We start from the raw sequence: 15,256 nt of genomic DNA on the forward strand, positions 1-15,256 counted from the left end.
CTGACCCAGGTCTCCCTCCCAGAGCTGTTATAATGGGGGAAGGCCAAAGAGATTCCTCTGAAGGTGGCCCCTTCCCATCCCAGTCATCATAGTTTTTAAAAAATCATCACATCCCCGAGGGTATGACAGAGATCTATGCCTTCCTCAAAGACATGAAAAATGCAAGAGTGGTGTTCCCCATTATACCCTCATTTAATTCACTTGCCTGACCCCTTCAAAAACTATCTGGATCATGGTGGATGACAGTGGATGTGCAAATTTAATCAAATAGTAGCCCAAATTGCAGCTGCTCTGCTGGACAGGATATCTTTGCCAGAGAGAATTAACACAGCCTCACTATGTGATATGTGGCAGTTGCCCTGGCAAATGCAATCCCTAGGTCCCTTACAGAAAAGAGGATCAGAGGCGGGTCGCATTTACTCAGGACGGCCAAGATGCACATTTAATCTGGCCCCAGGGATATGTTAGCCGTCCTGCCCTCTGCCATAACATTAAATGCAAGGACCTGGGCCATCTGGACACAGAACATCATGTTGGCTCACTCTTCGACAGCAACATGCTAATCAGATTGTAAGAGGAAGAAGTGACAAGTACATTGGAAGATATCCTCCTGAGGGTGGAGGAGAAACCCTTCAAAGTTGCAGGCATCTGCTACACGAGTCAAGTCTTGAGGATTCCAGTAGCCTGGGATATGTCAGGACACCCCCTTCAAAAGAAACGATTGCAACTCACACCTCCCCCTGCTAAGAAAAAGGCACAAAGCTGGTAGGCATGTTTGGGCTCAGCAGACAGCTTACAGGAATAATTCTCCAAGCCACAAACATGGAATAGTGTCAGCTTTGAGTGGGGTGCAGAACAGAATAGCCCTCTGCAGCAGGTCCAGGCTATGGGGTGAGCCCCTCTGTCACTGGAAGCATATGACCCAACAGATCCTATGGAATTTGAGGGATCTATGGTAAGAAAAGGCCTCTTGTGTCATTGACACAAACCTCAATGGGACAAAAATCACAATGGGAACCCACTAGGGTTCTGGAGCAAGGTCAGGGCATCTACGACAAAGTATTCTCCATTCATAAAGCAGTGTCTGGCAGGCTGCTGGGTCACAACGCATAGGAAGTGCAGGGCCTCTGGACACCAAGTGACCAATTATGAGCTGCCTGACCCACCAGATCATAAGTCCAGGTGATCCAAGTAACCATTCGTTATAAGATGGAAGCGGTATATCTAAGATCGGGCACAGGCAGGGCCAGAGTACAAGTCCGCTTTGTGAACAAGTGGGCCAAGCCTCCAGGTCATCTGTCACTGGGCCATCAATGCCTATTCCTCTGTTCCCACGTATGGCCGCAGAGGTTGAGCTTGGGCCATGAATAGGTTGGTTCAGTATGCGGGTCTAAGAAGAAAATAGAGGGCGCCTGGGTGGCTCAGTCCGTTGGGCATCTGCCTTTGGGTTGGGTCATGATCCCCGGGTCTTGGGGTTGAGCTCCAAGTCAGGCTCCCTGCTCAGTGGGGAGTCTGCTTCTCCCTCTGCCCCTACCCCTGCTCCTTCTCTCTCTTGCTCACTCTCTCTCTCAAATAAATAAATAAAATCTAAAAGAAGAAGAAGAAGAAGAAGAAGAAGAAGAAGAAGAAGAAGAAGAAGAAGAAGAAGAAGAAGAAGAAGAAGAAGAAGAAGGAGAAGAAGAAGGAGAAGGAGGAGAAGAAAATAGACTTTGGTTTCACTACAGCCCATTCAAGGGTGACCCTGAAAGGCGGTGGTGACAGGAAATCTAATCAATAGGCAGAGCGCTCCAGGTGATAAAGCTGATCATCCATTATGTGGAAAGAGAATTAGCCCAAGGTGACTATACATGGACTTATAAGCACTAACAAATGGCCCTGATGCTTGCTCAGCAGCTTGAAGTTACCCTGAAAAAGATGAGGTGATCCCAGATGGGGCCATCTGAGATAGAGGTATATGGGTAGACATATGGGAATGAATACACAATATAATTTGTTTTTGCATGTCAATGCCACCAGAGAGCATCTACTACAGAAGTGACACTAATCAACCAAGGAGCAATAGTGACTTGGCCAGGTGACATCAGCAGCCTCGGTCATCAGCCTCCCCAGCTCTGGTACCATCAACACATGAATGGAACAGCCATGGCGGCAGGATGAAAGCCATGGATGGGGCACAAAAGTATGAGCTCCCATTCATCAAAACTGATCTGGATGAAAAAAAAAAAACTGATCTGGATGATGCCGCTGCCAAACGTCAAGCCTGCTAGCCAGAAGCACCATTCACTGAGAAGACCAACCCGCCACCAGTGGCAAGTTGACTACATTGGATCTCTTCCAACCTGGATGGGGCAGTGATTCATCTTGACTGGGATAACCCAGCCAAGGGTTTGCCTCTTCTGACCTCAAGGCCTCAACAAGAACTACCATCTGAGGGATTTCAGAACTTGGATCCACCAACATGGGATCCTGCATATCAGCACCATGGATCAAAGGACTTCATAACAAAGGAAGTACAACCATTACAAAGTATGCAGTATATGTCTTAAATCGACCATTAGCAAATGGTGTTGGGTCCCCAGTGGGAACCAAGGAGTGAATGACAAAATAGCATTGCTTACCGTCATTTTCACTGACCTACCTTAGAAAGTGGTGATTCCTACCAGAAAAATTTAGGCTCTGCAGATTAAGAAGCCCTGGTTCCCAGGGAGGGGTCCTTTCCACCTGAAACACAGCAAGAATCTCACTGAACCTTAAGTTCTGCTTGTCAACCAGTGACTGCTCTTCTGTCAAGAGACCAATGAACAAGGAGAGGGATCAACATCAAAAAAAAAAAAAAAAAAAGGGTATGGACTCTGTCAAGAATAATTTGTTTCAAATCCTAACTTATTAGCTGTGTAACATGGAGTGGGTGATTTACCTCTCAGTTCCTCACCTTTCCTGGACTTAAAAATGTGTGCTGAGAATAGTACCTAAAACATAGGATTATTTTTTTTATAAGTAGATTTTTAAAAAGATTTTACCCACTTATTTGACAAAGAGAGAGAGAGCACAAGCAGGGGGAGTGGCAGGCAGAGGGAGAGGGAGAAGCAGGCTCCCCGCTGAGCAGGGAGCCTGACACGGGGCTCAATCCCAGGACCCTGGGATCATGGCCTGAGCTGAAGGCAGATGCCCAATCGACTAAGCCACCCTGGTGCCCCCAACAACATAGGATTATTGTGTGAATATAAGAACTTTCCCTTGGGCAGCTCTTAGAATATGACTGGATCCACTGTGATCTTTCACTAACTTTTTGCTATTGTTATAAAACAGAATTGTTCCCTTTTTTCTATTATCATACTTCAGTTTTTGTCAATATTGACAAAACAAAGAACACACAATATGTGTGCATTGGTAGAGTTGGACCATTCTCCTGCATGGCTTTGGGCAGGGAGAAATCACACAGATTCAGGACCATGGAGAGTGATGCCAATCAATCTATCCCCTAACACTAGTGTTAGATAAAGCCTTTGGAGGTGCCTGGATTTTTTTTTACTCCTCTGGGCACTGGACAGCCATAGACCCTGGACAGACACTCACATTCAATCACACAGCATCGTACATTCTTAGAGTATTGTGTGTGGGGGGGATAACTCAGGATTGTGTCTATTGTGGTCAAATTGTATTTCCCAGCAATATCTCTATCCCACATGCTCTACTGCAATGTGACATTGCTATTCCACCATCAAGAGTGAGTTTTATTTTTCACCATCTCCTCCAATCTGGACAGGGCCTGAGATTGCTGGGACCAATAGAATATAGTGTCATTTGTGGACATAGTCCTTAACTAGCCTTCAGCTTTCACTTCCCGTCCCTTAAACACTGCTTGGAGGGCAGCCAACTCTCTTGTAAGAAGTTCAGCTGCTCAGGGACTGCAGTGCTGGGAGAAATCTGAGTCATTTGGAGAAGTCACTTGCAGACGCTCTGGTCAACACTCCCGGCTGAGCTCACAGCCAGCCATATGAGTGAGCCAACAATGGCATCCAACTCAGTCAAACCTTTGAATCCATCAAATCCCAGCTGACATGTGTCTGCAGCCACAGGAGAGAGCCCAAGTGCAATCATTCACTTGAGGGGGAACCAGAGAGGGAGAAGGGTGGTACAGGGACATGTCAGAGGGTACTGACTACCTTCTGCACAGACAACAATTACCAACTCTAGACAAAACAATCAGCAACTCTGGACAAAATGATTTTTTAAAAAAACAACTATTTAAGGGTGCCTGGGTGGTGCTCTCAGTTAAGTATCTGACCCTTGGCTTTGGCTCGTGATCTCGGGGTTGTGATCTTCGGGTTGTGATCTCGGGGTCACGAACTCAGGGTTGCAAGATCAAGCCCCGTGTCAGGCTCTGTGTTCAGCGAGGAGTCTGCTTGGGACTCTCTCTCCCTCTGCTGTTCCTTCCCACTCTCTCTCTCTCTCTAAAATAAATAAATCTTTCTTAAAAATAGAAAAAAACAACTACTTAGGGGCACCTGGGTGGCTCAGTCAGTTAGGTGTCTGACTCTTGATTTTAGCTGGGGTAGATCCCTCAGGGTCGTGAGATTGAGCCCCATGTTGGGCTCTGTGCTGGGCGTGGGGCCTGCTTAGGATTCTCTCTCTCCCTCTGCCCTCCCAAATAAAAAATTTTAAAAATTAAAAACAATTATTTGGAGGCACTGGAGAGAAACCAGAAGCAGGTAGAAACTGGAGAGGATTCGACCTTCAAATGCACTGTGTGAGATCTAAGTTCATAGGGCTTTTCACCTGGGGATGCCTCTCTGTCCATGTGGCAAGGGACAGCTAGAACTCAAGTAGAAAACCATAGTCCTTGACCTGAGTTTGGACACCAGACACCAGAGTTTGGGACTTCCAGAGCAGTTAGAAAGTGGGAAAGGATATCTCAATATGGAGGGAGCTCCAGAAAGAAAGGATCTAAGTCTATATATAACTTACCCTGAATCTTTAATGTGCTGAAAGAGAAAAAGGCTGTCAACACAGAATTCTATAGCCACTGAAAATATCCTGGAAAATTTTAGACAAAATAAGTTGACTACTCTCATTCCTGTCATTCAGCAGGAAAGGAGAAAGGAGAAGAGACAGGCATTGCCATTTCCTGACTCATAAGGTGCTCAGATCACTTTCACTTGCATGCATTGGGCAATACCCAGCTGCCTCAGGTGCAGGGGAGGCTGGGAAATGTTGTCTTTGGTAGAGCACTCTTGAATTCACGTAAAACTTGGGGGTTCTCTAAGTAAAGGAAGAAAGAGAGAATAAATATAAATACAGCTAGCTGGAGTCTTTGCCATTTCTGCTTTTTGACCAATTAGGTGATTGTGTGATGGCTGGATCTGTGGCAGCCATTTTATGATCATGAGGGGAGACAGTACTGATACACTGAGGATAGAGGAGTAGCCAGGTGGAAAGAGCCTAGAACCACTATGACATCACACTCTTGAAACCAGCACTGTTCAATACAAGTGTTATGTGAGCCACATATGTAATTTTAAATTCAAGTAGCCACATTTAAAAAGTAAAAAGAAATATATGAAATAATATATGATCAATAAATATACAAAATATATGAAATGATAAAGAATATATCTGAAATATAATTTCAACAGATAATCAATACAAAAATTATTACTGAGATTTTAGCCTTTTACAGTAAACAAAAATTTTGTACATACATCCATCTACTCCCTAGCTCTGTTCTCAGAAAGAATAGAGACAATGGTATTCCTATAGCAATCAGCCCACCTAGTACTTACATCCTGGTCTCTAAATACTGTTCTCCACTGAAAGTAACCAGATCTTCTTGGAGAAATGGCTCTTTACAGAACTGGGGCAGGGCAAAATTTACTAAAAATCTTATTCCAGGGGCACCTGGATGGCTCAGTCAGTTAGGCATCCGACTCTTGATTTCAGCTCAGGCATGATCTCAGGGTCGTGAAATCGAGCCCCATGTTAGGCTCTGCACTCAGCAGGAGTCTGCTTCTCTCCCTCCCTCTCTCTCTCTCTCTCTGCCCCTCCCCCTAAAATAAATAGATAAATAAATATATTTTAAATCATATTCCAGAAAGCAAGGTGGTGCTCAGAGAATGATGGGGACACACAAAAGGACATAGGCGCCCTCTTAAAAGTGTTCCCATTGACCTGATTGGGGACAACTGGAACAGCGAAATAAATGAGAGTAAGGAATTACAATCCACTGAATAAAATAAGCCATGAGTCCATGCTGATAGAAATTAATCGGTAAATACATAAATGAGGGAGAAGAGAAAAGCTCTTCCTGACAGTAGAATGCCAGCTAAAAAATGTAGAAAGAGAATCACTGGTTGGTAACTGTCCTGACAGTAACAACCAGGCGAACACCGTCAGTGCATGCTAATATGAACAGGTTGGAGTTTGAGAAGGAATATGCATTTACATTTACCTAGTTTTCAAGTCTCCCCCCATACTCACTTGTTACAAAGAGGAAATAGTCACTTTACAGCGGAGAAACTTGGCAGGCACCATCTGAAAAAAATTTTTTAAATAAAAATCCCTCAATTTCTGCAGTGTATTTTATACTTTGAGCCCAGCTCAGCTTATACTAGCTTCGTATCAAGGGCTTCGCTAGCGATGTGTAGCCCGTGGACCATACGGGACCCTGCTGTTCTGGACTTCTCGGGCATGATGACAAATGTTCTTCTTATGAAGGCATTTTAGTGAATATAATTTTATAATAGAATGCATCGAAGTGATCCATTCACATGCCCTCAGAGAGAACACACATGCACACAATCACATATCTACTGCGGTAGGCTGCATACTGGCCCCCCACAGATGCCCACCCCAAGCCCTGGAATCTGTGACTACTTATGTTACGTGGCAAAGGGGTCTTGTGGATGTGATTAGGGTTTGTGGACTTTAAAATACGGAAATTACCCTGGATTATCCTAGTGGGTCCAATCTAAACCCTGAGTCCGGAAGAGCAGAGAACTTTCATGGGCTGGAAGGGGGAAGTCAGAGACATTCCAAACGTGAGAAGGACTTCCCATGCTGTTGCTGGCTCGGAGATGTAGGGTCCCATGCGTCAAGACCAGAAAGAGGCTACCAAGAGCCAAGGATGGATGCTCACAACGTCACAAGGGAACGGGGACCTCGGTCTTACAACCACAAGGAACCGATTCTGCCGACAACTTGAATGAGCTTGGAAACAGGTTCTTCCCAGAGCCCCTCCCCCCCACCACCATAAGAATCCAGCCAGCAACACTTTGTTCAGCCTTGTGAGACCCACAGCAGAGAAACTTTTGAGGTCACCTGGATTTCTCACCTGCAGAAATGTGAGATCTGTCTTCCTTGGAGATGCTAAGTTTGTGATAATTGGTTACATCAGCAAAACAAAAACAAAAACCCCCAAAACAAAAAAAAAACTAAAAATTTAGTCCACACAAACCCACAGTCCCACACCACAAGGAGCAATGTTTCCTCATTTTTTTATTTGTGCAATTTTTATACAAAGTAGAAAAATAAACATTTTAGTGGGTCCACATTTAAGAATCTATGCACATAAATACATAAATAATGACTGGGTGGCAATACATTAAGAAAAGTGGTTGATGCATAAATAATATCTAAGATGTCAGGACAGGGTGCAGGTGGGTCTCGGGGCTCACACACACAGATCTCCACTGGCCACACATTTCAGGTCCCGGGTGAGGAGGCGGAAGAGGTTGAACATGACAGCGGCTTCCAGGCAGCTGAGGGACTCCTGTGGGGGAGGAAGGGCTGGTCAGGGGCTGCCTGTCATCTGGGCTCCCAGTTGTCCCCAGACACTGCTCACTCCCTGGTCACCCACCTTCTTTGGGGCCTCGTGGAGCCGGTGCAGCCGGTGGTGGAGGCGGCTTCGGGGCTGGGGCCCTGCTGGGGGCTGAGCCTCGACCTGTGGGCAGAGGATGGTGGTGTGTGAGGCAGGGCCTGGGGCGGAGGGGGACGTTCAGGTGGTCAGAGCGCAGACAGGGCCTGGGTGCCTCCCCCACTCCCCCCAAGCACTCACACAGGCCTGGAGCTCGGAGTGGATGTGGCGCAGCGTGTGAAGGGGCTGGTCCAGGATGCCCCCCTGGGACCTGTCAGCCATGGTCTCCAGGACCTTCAGGGTCAAGGCCACCTCAGCCTCCAAGGCCACGGGGCGCTCCCACACCTGAGGATGGGAGACAGAGACAGATGAGAGTTGCGCACGAGAGAGGACAGGTGGGGTGGACTGAGGCAGGGACAGATGACAGTAGGCGGACAGGTGAGAGGGCACAGCCAGTGTGCTCAGGGAGGGGAAGCGGTGTGTGGTGCTGGTGGGGAGGGGAGGAGAGACGGACACGTGAGAAGAAGGGGCAGCCTAAGGAGCCAGAGGAGCAGGGCCAGGGGAGGGCAGGGGTGGGCCTGACTCTCCCCTCACCTGCAGCTGCTGCAGGTCCCAGGTCCTGGGGAAGAGGCGGGGGCGGCAGCTCCAGGTCTTCAGGGAGAGCGACTCTTCCTGGAAAGCAAAGGCAGAGGTCAGCCCCCAGCAGGAGGGACAGAGGGGAGAACACTCCAGTAGGATTGGACGATGCTAACAGCCGGAGGAGCTGAGGCTAACTTGCAAAAGGGTGATAGAGGCACCTCCACCACGGGAGGGGTGAGTCTGCCCACTGCGGGACTGGCGGAGGTAGCGCGAGGGAAGGGCGCAGGTCCCCCTTTGCGGGAGGGGAGCACGGTAACCCAGAGAGGCAGGGTGGGGAGGTTAGCCCACAGCAGGCGGGGCAGTGGGGAGACTCACAAAGGTGTCCTTGGCCCTCCTGAAGGCCTGCAGCTCTTGCGGGGACAGAGACTGGAACTGGGCCAAGTGGCAGCCCCTTGCATCCGGGAGGACCCCGAGGGGCTTGGGGCCAGGAACCGCTCCTGCCCTGGTCAGCGCCATAATCATCAGCACCAGCAGGCAGCCCACAGCCATACCTGTGATACGGAAGGACAGAAAGGTGAGGGGTCAGGGAGCATCAGGCGCTGAGGGTGAGCTGAGGGTCACGGACCACGATAGGGGGCTCACCCAGCTTCATTCCTGGACCCTGGTCTCCTTCAGCAGATAGCGGAATCTGGATGTTCTCCTAGAAGCTGTCGCCTGGGGTCCTCACTCAGTCTTGTTTGGCGTCTCTGACTTCAGTGTCCTCCTCTGGATCCCAGCAGACTGCTCTGTCTGTCTGTCTGTCTCTGAACTTCCAGCTCTGCCTGAAATGTGATTCCCACCTGAGCCCCATGGTGCAGCTTTTTTAACTTGGACAGATGGGCAATTCCAGCTGATGTAGGAAAAGTGAAAACACAGCCACCACCGGGGGAGGCCCCAGGCTGGGGAAGCCCAGAGCCAACTGAGCCACGGGAGCGAAAGAGAAACTGGACTCTGATTCAGTGTTTACCTGCGTGAGGGTGAGTTCTGAAGATGAATCGTCGGGACTGGGGCAGTTTCAGCCCTGTCAGGAGGGGTCACGGTGCCTGGAAGGGGCTAGATTCTGCGAGGGCACAGAGGGACTTGCCTTTCTGCAGGGTGCTCTCATGCAGGGAGGGGAGGGAAAAGGCACCCTTGGGGGCTGGTGCCACAAAGAACTTGGAACTTCCAAGAGGGAGGCTGTGTAGGGGAGGGGAAAGGCTGCTGGGCGCAGGAGGAGAGAGTCAGAAAGGCAAAACACCAGAGAATTAGGAGAGGACACCGGCTCTTCCCCACCTGTTCCCACCTGCTACTGACAGAGAGAATGGAGGGGAGGAGAAGAGCCTCCAGGAACATCTTTCATTGTCCAGGCATGAAGGACCCAGGACTATGGCGCTCTGCTAAGGAATTGGGTGTGCCCAAGGACTTCAAGGGAACCAGCTCTGTTGTGACAAATGCCTTCGTTTATGCACCGAGTACTTATTCAGTCCCAGGCACTGCCCAAAGTGCCAGGAATTGGGCACGGAAAACAAAGAAACAAACATAAAACAGTCCTTCACAGAGCTCATTACTAGAGAGGAGTACCAGACAGTGTCGGGGGTGGGGGTTGGGGTGGGGAGCACAAGGTATGTATTATGTCAGGAAACAGAAAATCGAGGGAGGGAAATCATGCAGAGATGAGAGCAGAGTGCAGGAGGAAGTTTGTATTCATGAGGTGGCCTGAGAAAATGACGTTTGAGCAAAGTCCTAAAGGAAGTGAGGGAGGGAGCTACGTGAAGATGTGAAGGAGGAGCCTTCTGGGTAAAGGCAACAGAAGGTGCAAAAGGAAAACAGGACACCCCACCCCTTCTGTTGAGCACTTGTATGTCTCACCTGCTCACAGAGGTTTTGCCACAATGTAGAATTGAATATCCACATTAACACCAAGCACATATTGTGCTTTGCATACATTGTAAATAAGTAGTAATCTGCAGGGACTCAGAGAGGTTAAGAGACCCGCCCAAGGTCACACAGCAAATAAGTGATGAGGGCTGGATATTAATGAATTTTGTCTGACACCTAGACAGTATCCACAGCAGTCTCTGGCCTTTCTGTAGTTAGATCTTCTGAACTTGGAGGTGATGAATTTTTTGGAGAGAAAATATTAAGTCCTTTTTGACACTTGACCCCCACCGTAACCCCTCCTTTCCTTCATTCATAACTCAAGAGAGTGTAGACGGAAGTCCTCAGCTGGGAAAATCTTTGAGCTCTGACATATAAAATTGTTTTAAAACCAAGAGCAGGGATGTACCCAACTCACCTACCAGCGCACTGGTCAATTTCTGTCAATTGCAGGGGCCTTAATTCAGGGGAGAAGACACTGCATCAACAGTGAATTCTGCAAACTGACATCTTATCTCAAAATTCCTAAACTTCGGGGACGCCTGGATGGCTCAGTCGTTGAGCGTCTGCCTTCGGCTCAGGTCATGATCCCAGGGTCCTGGGATCGAGTTCCGCATCGGACTCTCTGCTCCGCGGGGAGCCTGCTTCTCCCTCTCCCTCTGCCTCTGTCTCTCTCTCTGTCTCTCATGAATAAATAAATAAAATCTTTAAAAAAAAAAAAATTCCTAAACTTCGTACTTATTTTTCTCACAAAGGCAGCTCAGTGGGGGTGGTTCAGAGCACTTCCAGACCCTGGAACTAAAGGGTCTGGGGTTCAGACCTGGCGCTGACCCTCACTAACTGTATGACATCGAGAATGAAGCATGCAGTTAGCAACAAAGATCGCCAGCCCAAATCTGGACAAGTTAAAAAAGTACAATTGTTTGTGGACTTATGTGTGTGCGGTTATTTAATGGAGATCCCTTTTTTTTTTTTAAGATTTTATTTATTTATTTGAGACAGAGAGAATGAGAGAGACAGAGAGCACATGAGAGGGGGCAGGGTCAGAGGGAGAAGCAGGCTCCCTGCTGAGCAGGGAGCCCGATGCGGGACTTGATCCCGGGGATCCCGGGGATCCCGGGGATCCCGGGACTCCAGGATCATGACCTGAGCCGAAGGCAGTCGCTTAACCAACTGAGCCACCCAGGCGCCCTAATGGAGATCTCTTAAGACCACACTATGACCTCACCTGTAAGCTTTATAAACACTATTTCAATGTACATTACTCACTTGCAAGGACAGTATAATAATGTCATTGTATAGATGAGAAAACCAAGGGTCAGAGAGAAGGTATTTGCCCAGAGTTACTCCATAATTAAATGGCAAGGTCAGAAATGAAAGTCAAGTCATCTGATTTCCCTGGCTTAGCATTTTTACTGAACAGTGCACCCCAAAATGGTCACAGGGGAAACAACCAACACAAATGCAATAATATTTAATAACTGGCAATAAATTAACACCAGCAGACCAACAGCGGATAAACACGGGAATTTTGCAAATACAAAACACCCATAAGTAACAGAATCCAAAAACACTACAATAACTTAAGAACTTTAAGACCTTTCATTACCAAACCCCTCAGGGAATGTATGGGGCCTCCCCACTGGGGAGATTCAAGAGTCACAGATTCATACAATCTCAAAGTGGGAGTTGAAGGTTCAAATGTGGGGGGGGGGCTGTTCTGGGAGAGAGCTTCTGGGATTCTGGTAACCACAGAAGTAGAAACTGGTCCATGGTACGTGGGGGTCAGCGACCAAGGCAGACTCCAGACTCAAGTCTCTTCTAGCCACACCAGGCGCCTGGAAGATCATAGGGCAACGCGTCCCACGGAAATATCGCTGCATTCAGGGAACTCGGTCTGGTCTTGGGGAAAGCGCCAGCGCCTCCGGCCCTCAGTGCAGGTGGGTGGAGGTCCGGCCAACGCAGGCTGAGAGTCCCCCGAGCCTCAGCGCCCACTGGCTGAGACACCCGCCTGCTCCAATGCGCCAGCAGAAGGCAGCCCCCGCAGCCGCCCGCCTGCAGAGCTGCGGGTCCCAGGCGCAGCCGCGGCGGGGATCAGAGACAAGGCCCCGAGTTCGCCACCAGCTTCAGGTCCCACGTGAGCAGGCGCAGGAGGTTGAAGATGACGCTGGCTTCGTGGCACCGACGCGAGTCCTGGAACCCGGGACCCCGGGAAGGAGGCGGAGCCGGGTTGAGCCAGGAATTCCCTCCGGGACAAAGTCCCCTCCAGTCGCTCACCGCTCAGAGTCTGAGCTCCCACCCCGTGTCAACCTCACACGGTCCTCCCTGCGGTCTAACCGCCCCACCGCCCGCGCCACTCACAGCTCTCCGTGTTTGGGGACGCCTCCTCGGTGGCCGCAGGGACTTCCTCCACGAGCCTGGCCGCACCAGCTCGAGCTGCAGGGGGAACACGAGGGACATGGCGACGGCGAAGAACCGAGTGTCCCGGGGACTCTGCCCGTCACCCTCCCGGCCGCAGACCAAAGCCCGGACTGGGAGACCCCGAGACCACGCGAACCGTGGCTGCGGAACAGCTCGGCCAAGCGGGTGGGCCCGGGCTGGAGGCCCGAGGGGCCGGGGGCGCGGGCGGCACTCACGCAGGCCCCCACGTCCCGCCGCGCGGCCGCCAGCAGCTCCAGGGTCGGGCCGGTGCCGGGGAACCGCTCGGGGCTCTGCAGGCGCCTCAGCACCGCCTGGGCGTCCGCCAGGCCCCGGACCACGAGGCGGAGGCGCGCGCACGACTGCGGGGGGAGCCGGCGGCAGTTAGAGAGGCCGCGCCCCCGGCCCGCGCCGTCCCCCGCCGCCCGGGCCCCTCCTCCCCTCCTCCCCTCCCGCCCCGACGGCTCGGCCGCCTCACCCAGGGCCGCGGAGGATCCCTCCTCGGGCGGAAGGAGCAGTTGCGCGGCCTCCAGCTCAGCGTCTCCTCCTCCTGCGGGACGAGGGCCGGGGTGAGGCTGGGCCTCCTCGCCACGCCCCCGAAGCGCTGCGACGGCGGGGATTCCTGCACGTGGGACGCGCCTGGCCGCGACCGTGGTGCGGCCTGTGCACGGAACCCCGCAGCTCTCCGAAGGCGCGAACGGTGGCAGAAGGCACCCCGCCGGCCCCTTGCGCGGACGTGGAACCGAGCCCGCCTGCAGGGGGCGCCCTGGGGGGGGGGCGACTGCACAGAGGCGGGGCCGGGGCTCAGCGCCCCCCTCCCCTCCCCTCCCCTCGGCGGCCCGCAAGAGCTGGTGCGCAGAATTCTGCCGGCGATCCGAGCCGCCCTGCCGGGCGCTAGGGCGCAAGGGCCGTCGCAGACGGGGACCGGCGCCTGGGACCCGGCCGGCCCTCGGGCTCGGGGCGGGGGGCGGGGGGGGAGGTCTGGGCATCACTCACGTAGCGGTCCCTCAGCGCCTTGACGGCCGCCAGCGCCCTGGGGTCCAGCGAGCGGTAGTGTGACAGGAGGCAGCGCCGGGGCGTCGCCACGCCAGGGTCCGCCGCCTCGCCCGCCGTCAGCAAGACCCACAGCGCCACGGCCGCCGCGGCTGCGCCCCTCGGGCCCATCTCTGCTCGTGCGGAAGGCGCGGGACGGCGGGCGAGAGGCCCAGCGCCGGCCTCTGCAGGGCCTCGCACAGGGGCTGATGCTCGGAGCGCCGGCGGCTGGCGGCGGCGGCGGCGGCGGCGGGAGACAGGAGGAGCCCGCAGACCCCCTCCGGCCGTCGGCGTCTGTGCGCTCCCTGCTCCCCTGCCGAGTGCCCTCGGTGCCTCCCTGGGGCGGCAGCGGGCCCTGCCTCCCGCTGGCCCCGGCGTGGTGCCCACCTCGGACAGCGGTGCCTGCGCCCTCCATGGCGGCTTTATGTGAGCGGCGGGGACCCGGTGAGCCACCGGGCTTTCCCTCGCGGTCCCGCTCAGCTTTCCGAACGTCAGCGCTGGCCGCGGGCCGGGAGGGATGCTCGCCAGCGGGTGAGGACTTTACCCGCGCGCGGGACCGTGCCAGCCATGACTCTGCCCCGAAATCTGCCCTCAGTTCTGGTCCCTGTCCCACTCTGTACCCTCTCTTCTTGTCGTCAGCCTCGGCGTCCTTATCTCCGGTCTATATATAATACAGAACTGTATCCAGTGGCTGTACAGCAACCAGCCATTGTATAGGGCTTACTGTGTCCTAGACCCTGTTTTAAGTAATCCATACACAGGTGTCACTTAAAAAAAAAAAGATTTTATTTATTTATTTGAGACAGAGAGCATGACTGGGGGGCAGAGGGAGAGGAAGAAGCAGACTCTCCGCTGAGCAGGGAGCCTGATGCAGGATTTGATCCCAGGACTCTGGGATCACAACCTGAGCCAAAGGCAGATGCTTAACCGACTGAGCCACCCAGGTGCCCCAAGGTGTCACTTTTAATACCCAAATAAGGGCTCTGCAAGGGATGCCCTATTATTAACTCCATTTTGTAGATGGGAAAAGTGAGGTACAGTAAAATGAAGGAACTTTTCCAAGGTAGGCAGTACCTGACGGAGGCTGGATTTGAACCTACACACTGTCCGGCCCCAAGGCTTTCTCTCTAAGCCATAATTGCCGCTACATATCTGATTCGGTCCTCTCTCTCCATCTCTGTTCATCTCATTCCATTCCTTGTTCTCCCCTGTGTAGAGGCCTCCGGTGGCTCTTGTTCTTGTTTCTGTCTCTGATTTTGTCTCAGTCCGTCTGTATCTCATTCCTTTTTCTAGCAATCATCCAGCCCAGGATCCCTCTGTCTGTCTCTGTCTGTCTCAATCTCCTTGTTTTAGTTTACAAATAAAATCTACTTCACCTTGCAACTACTGTCCAAAAAAAAAATCTACTTTTTCTGATAACATCAGCAATGCTGGTTCATGGAAAGTACAGAAATGCGTAAAGGAGAAAAAATACCCATT

The 15,256-nt window shown here is 51.8% G+C and overlaps 2 protein-coding genes across 2 annotated transcripts; both read right to left on the bottom strand.

The window, feature by feature from the left end:
• Positions 1–7,493: 7,493 nt before the first annotated feature.
• On the bottom strand, positions 7,494–8,980 carry LOC123855013 (interferon lambda-3-like). The gene is made up of 5 exons (XM_045890372.2): positions 8,807–8,980; positions 8,447–8,524; positions 8,054–8,197; positions 7,856–7,939; positions 7,494–7,768 (listed from the first exon to the last, which is right to left on the bottom strand). The coding sequence occupies exons 1-5, from the start codon at positions 8,978–8,980 to the stop codon at positions 7,670–7,672; spliced, it is 579 nt and encodes a 192-aa protein (XP_045746328.1). The 3' UTR covers positions 7,494–7,669.
• A 3,441-nt stretch (positions 8,981–12,421) lies between these two features.
• LOC123842592 (interferon lambda-4-like) lies at positions 12,422–13,909 on the bottom strand. The gene is made up of 5 exons (XM_045871865.1): positions 13,742–13,909; positions 13,224–13,295; positions 12,964–13,107; positions 12,689–12,763; positions 12,422–12,520 (listed from the first exon to the last, which is right to left on the bottom strand). The coding sequence occupies exons 1-5, from the start codon at positions 13,907–13,909 to the stop codon at positions 12,422–12,424; spliced, it is 558 nt and encodes a 185-aa protein (XP_045727821.1).
• Between the last annotated feature and the right edge of the window lie 1,347 nt (positions 13,910–15,256).

The sequence above is a fragment of the Mirounga angustirostris genome, unplaced genomic scaffold (assembly GCF_029215605.1).
Source record: "Mirounga angustirostris isolate CCGP_5_RB_7025 unplaced genomic scaffold, mMirAng1.0.hap1 SCAF_16, whole genome shotgun sequence".
Lineage (NCBI taxonomy): Eukaryota > Metazoa > Chordata > Mammalia > Carnivora > Phocidae > Mirounga > Mirounga angustirostris.

Bases quoted from the DNA above. Each gene is read 5' to 3' on its own strand.
- LOC123842592 (XM_045871865.1), bottom strand. From the start codon at position 13,909: ATGGGCCCGAGGGGCGCAGCCGCGGCGGCCGTGGCGCTGTGGGTCTTG. The intron at 13,108-13,223 runs GTGAGGCGGCCG...CTCCCCCCGCAG, and splicing joins GGGATCCTCCGCGGCCCTGG to TCGTGCGCGCGCCTCCGCCT. The intron at 12,764-12,963 runs GTGAGTGCCGCC...TTCCCCCTGCAG, and splicing joins GGCGGGACGTGGGGGCCTGC to CTCGAGCTGGTGCGGCCAGG.
- LOC123855013 (XM_045890372.2), bottom strand. From the start codon at position 8,980: ATGGCTGTGGGCTGCCTGCTGGTGCTGATGATTATGGCGCTGACCAGG. The intron at 8,198-8,446 runs GTGAGGGGAGAG...TCCCATCCTCAG, and splicing joins GGGACCTGCAGCAGCTGCAG to GTGTGGGAGCGCCCCGTGGC. The intron at 7,940-8,053 runs GTGAGTGCTTGG...CTCTGCCCACAG, and splicing joins ACTCCGAGCTCCAGGCCTGT to GTCGAGGCTCAGCCCCCAGC.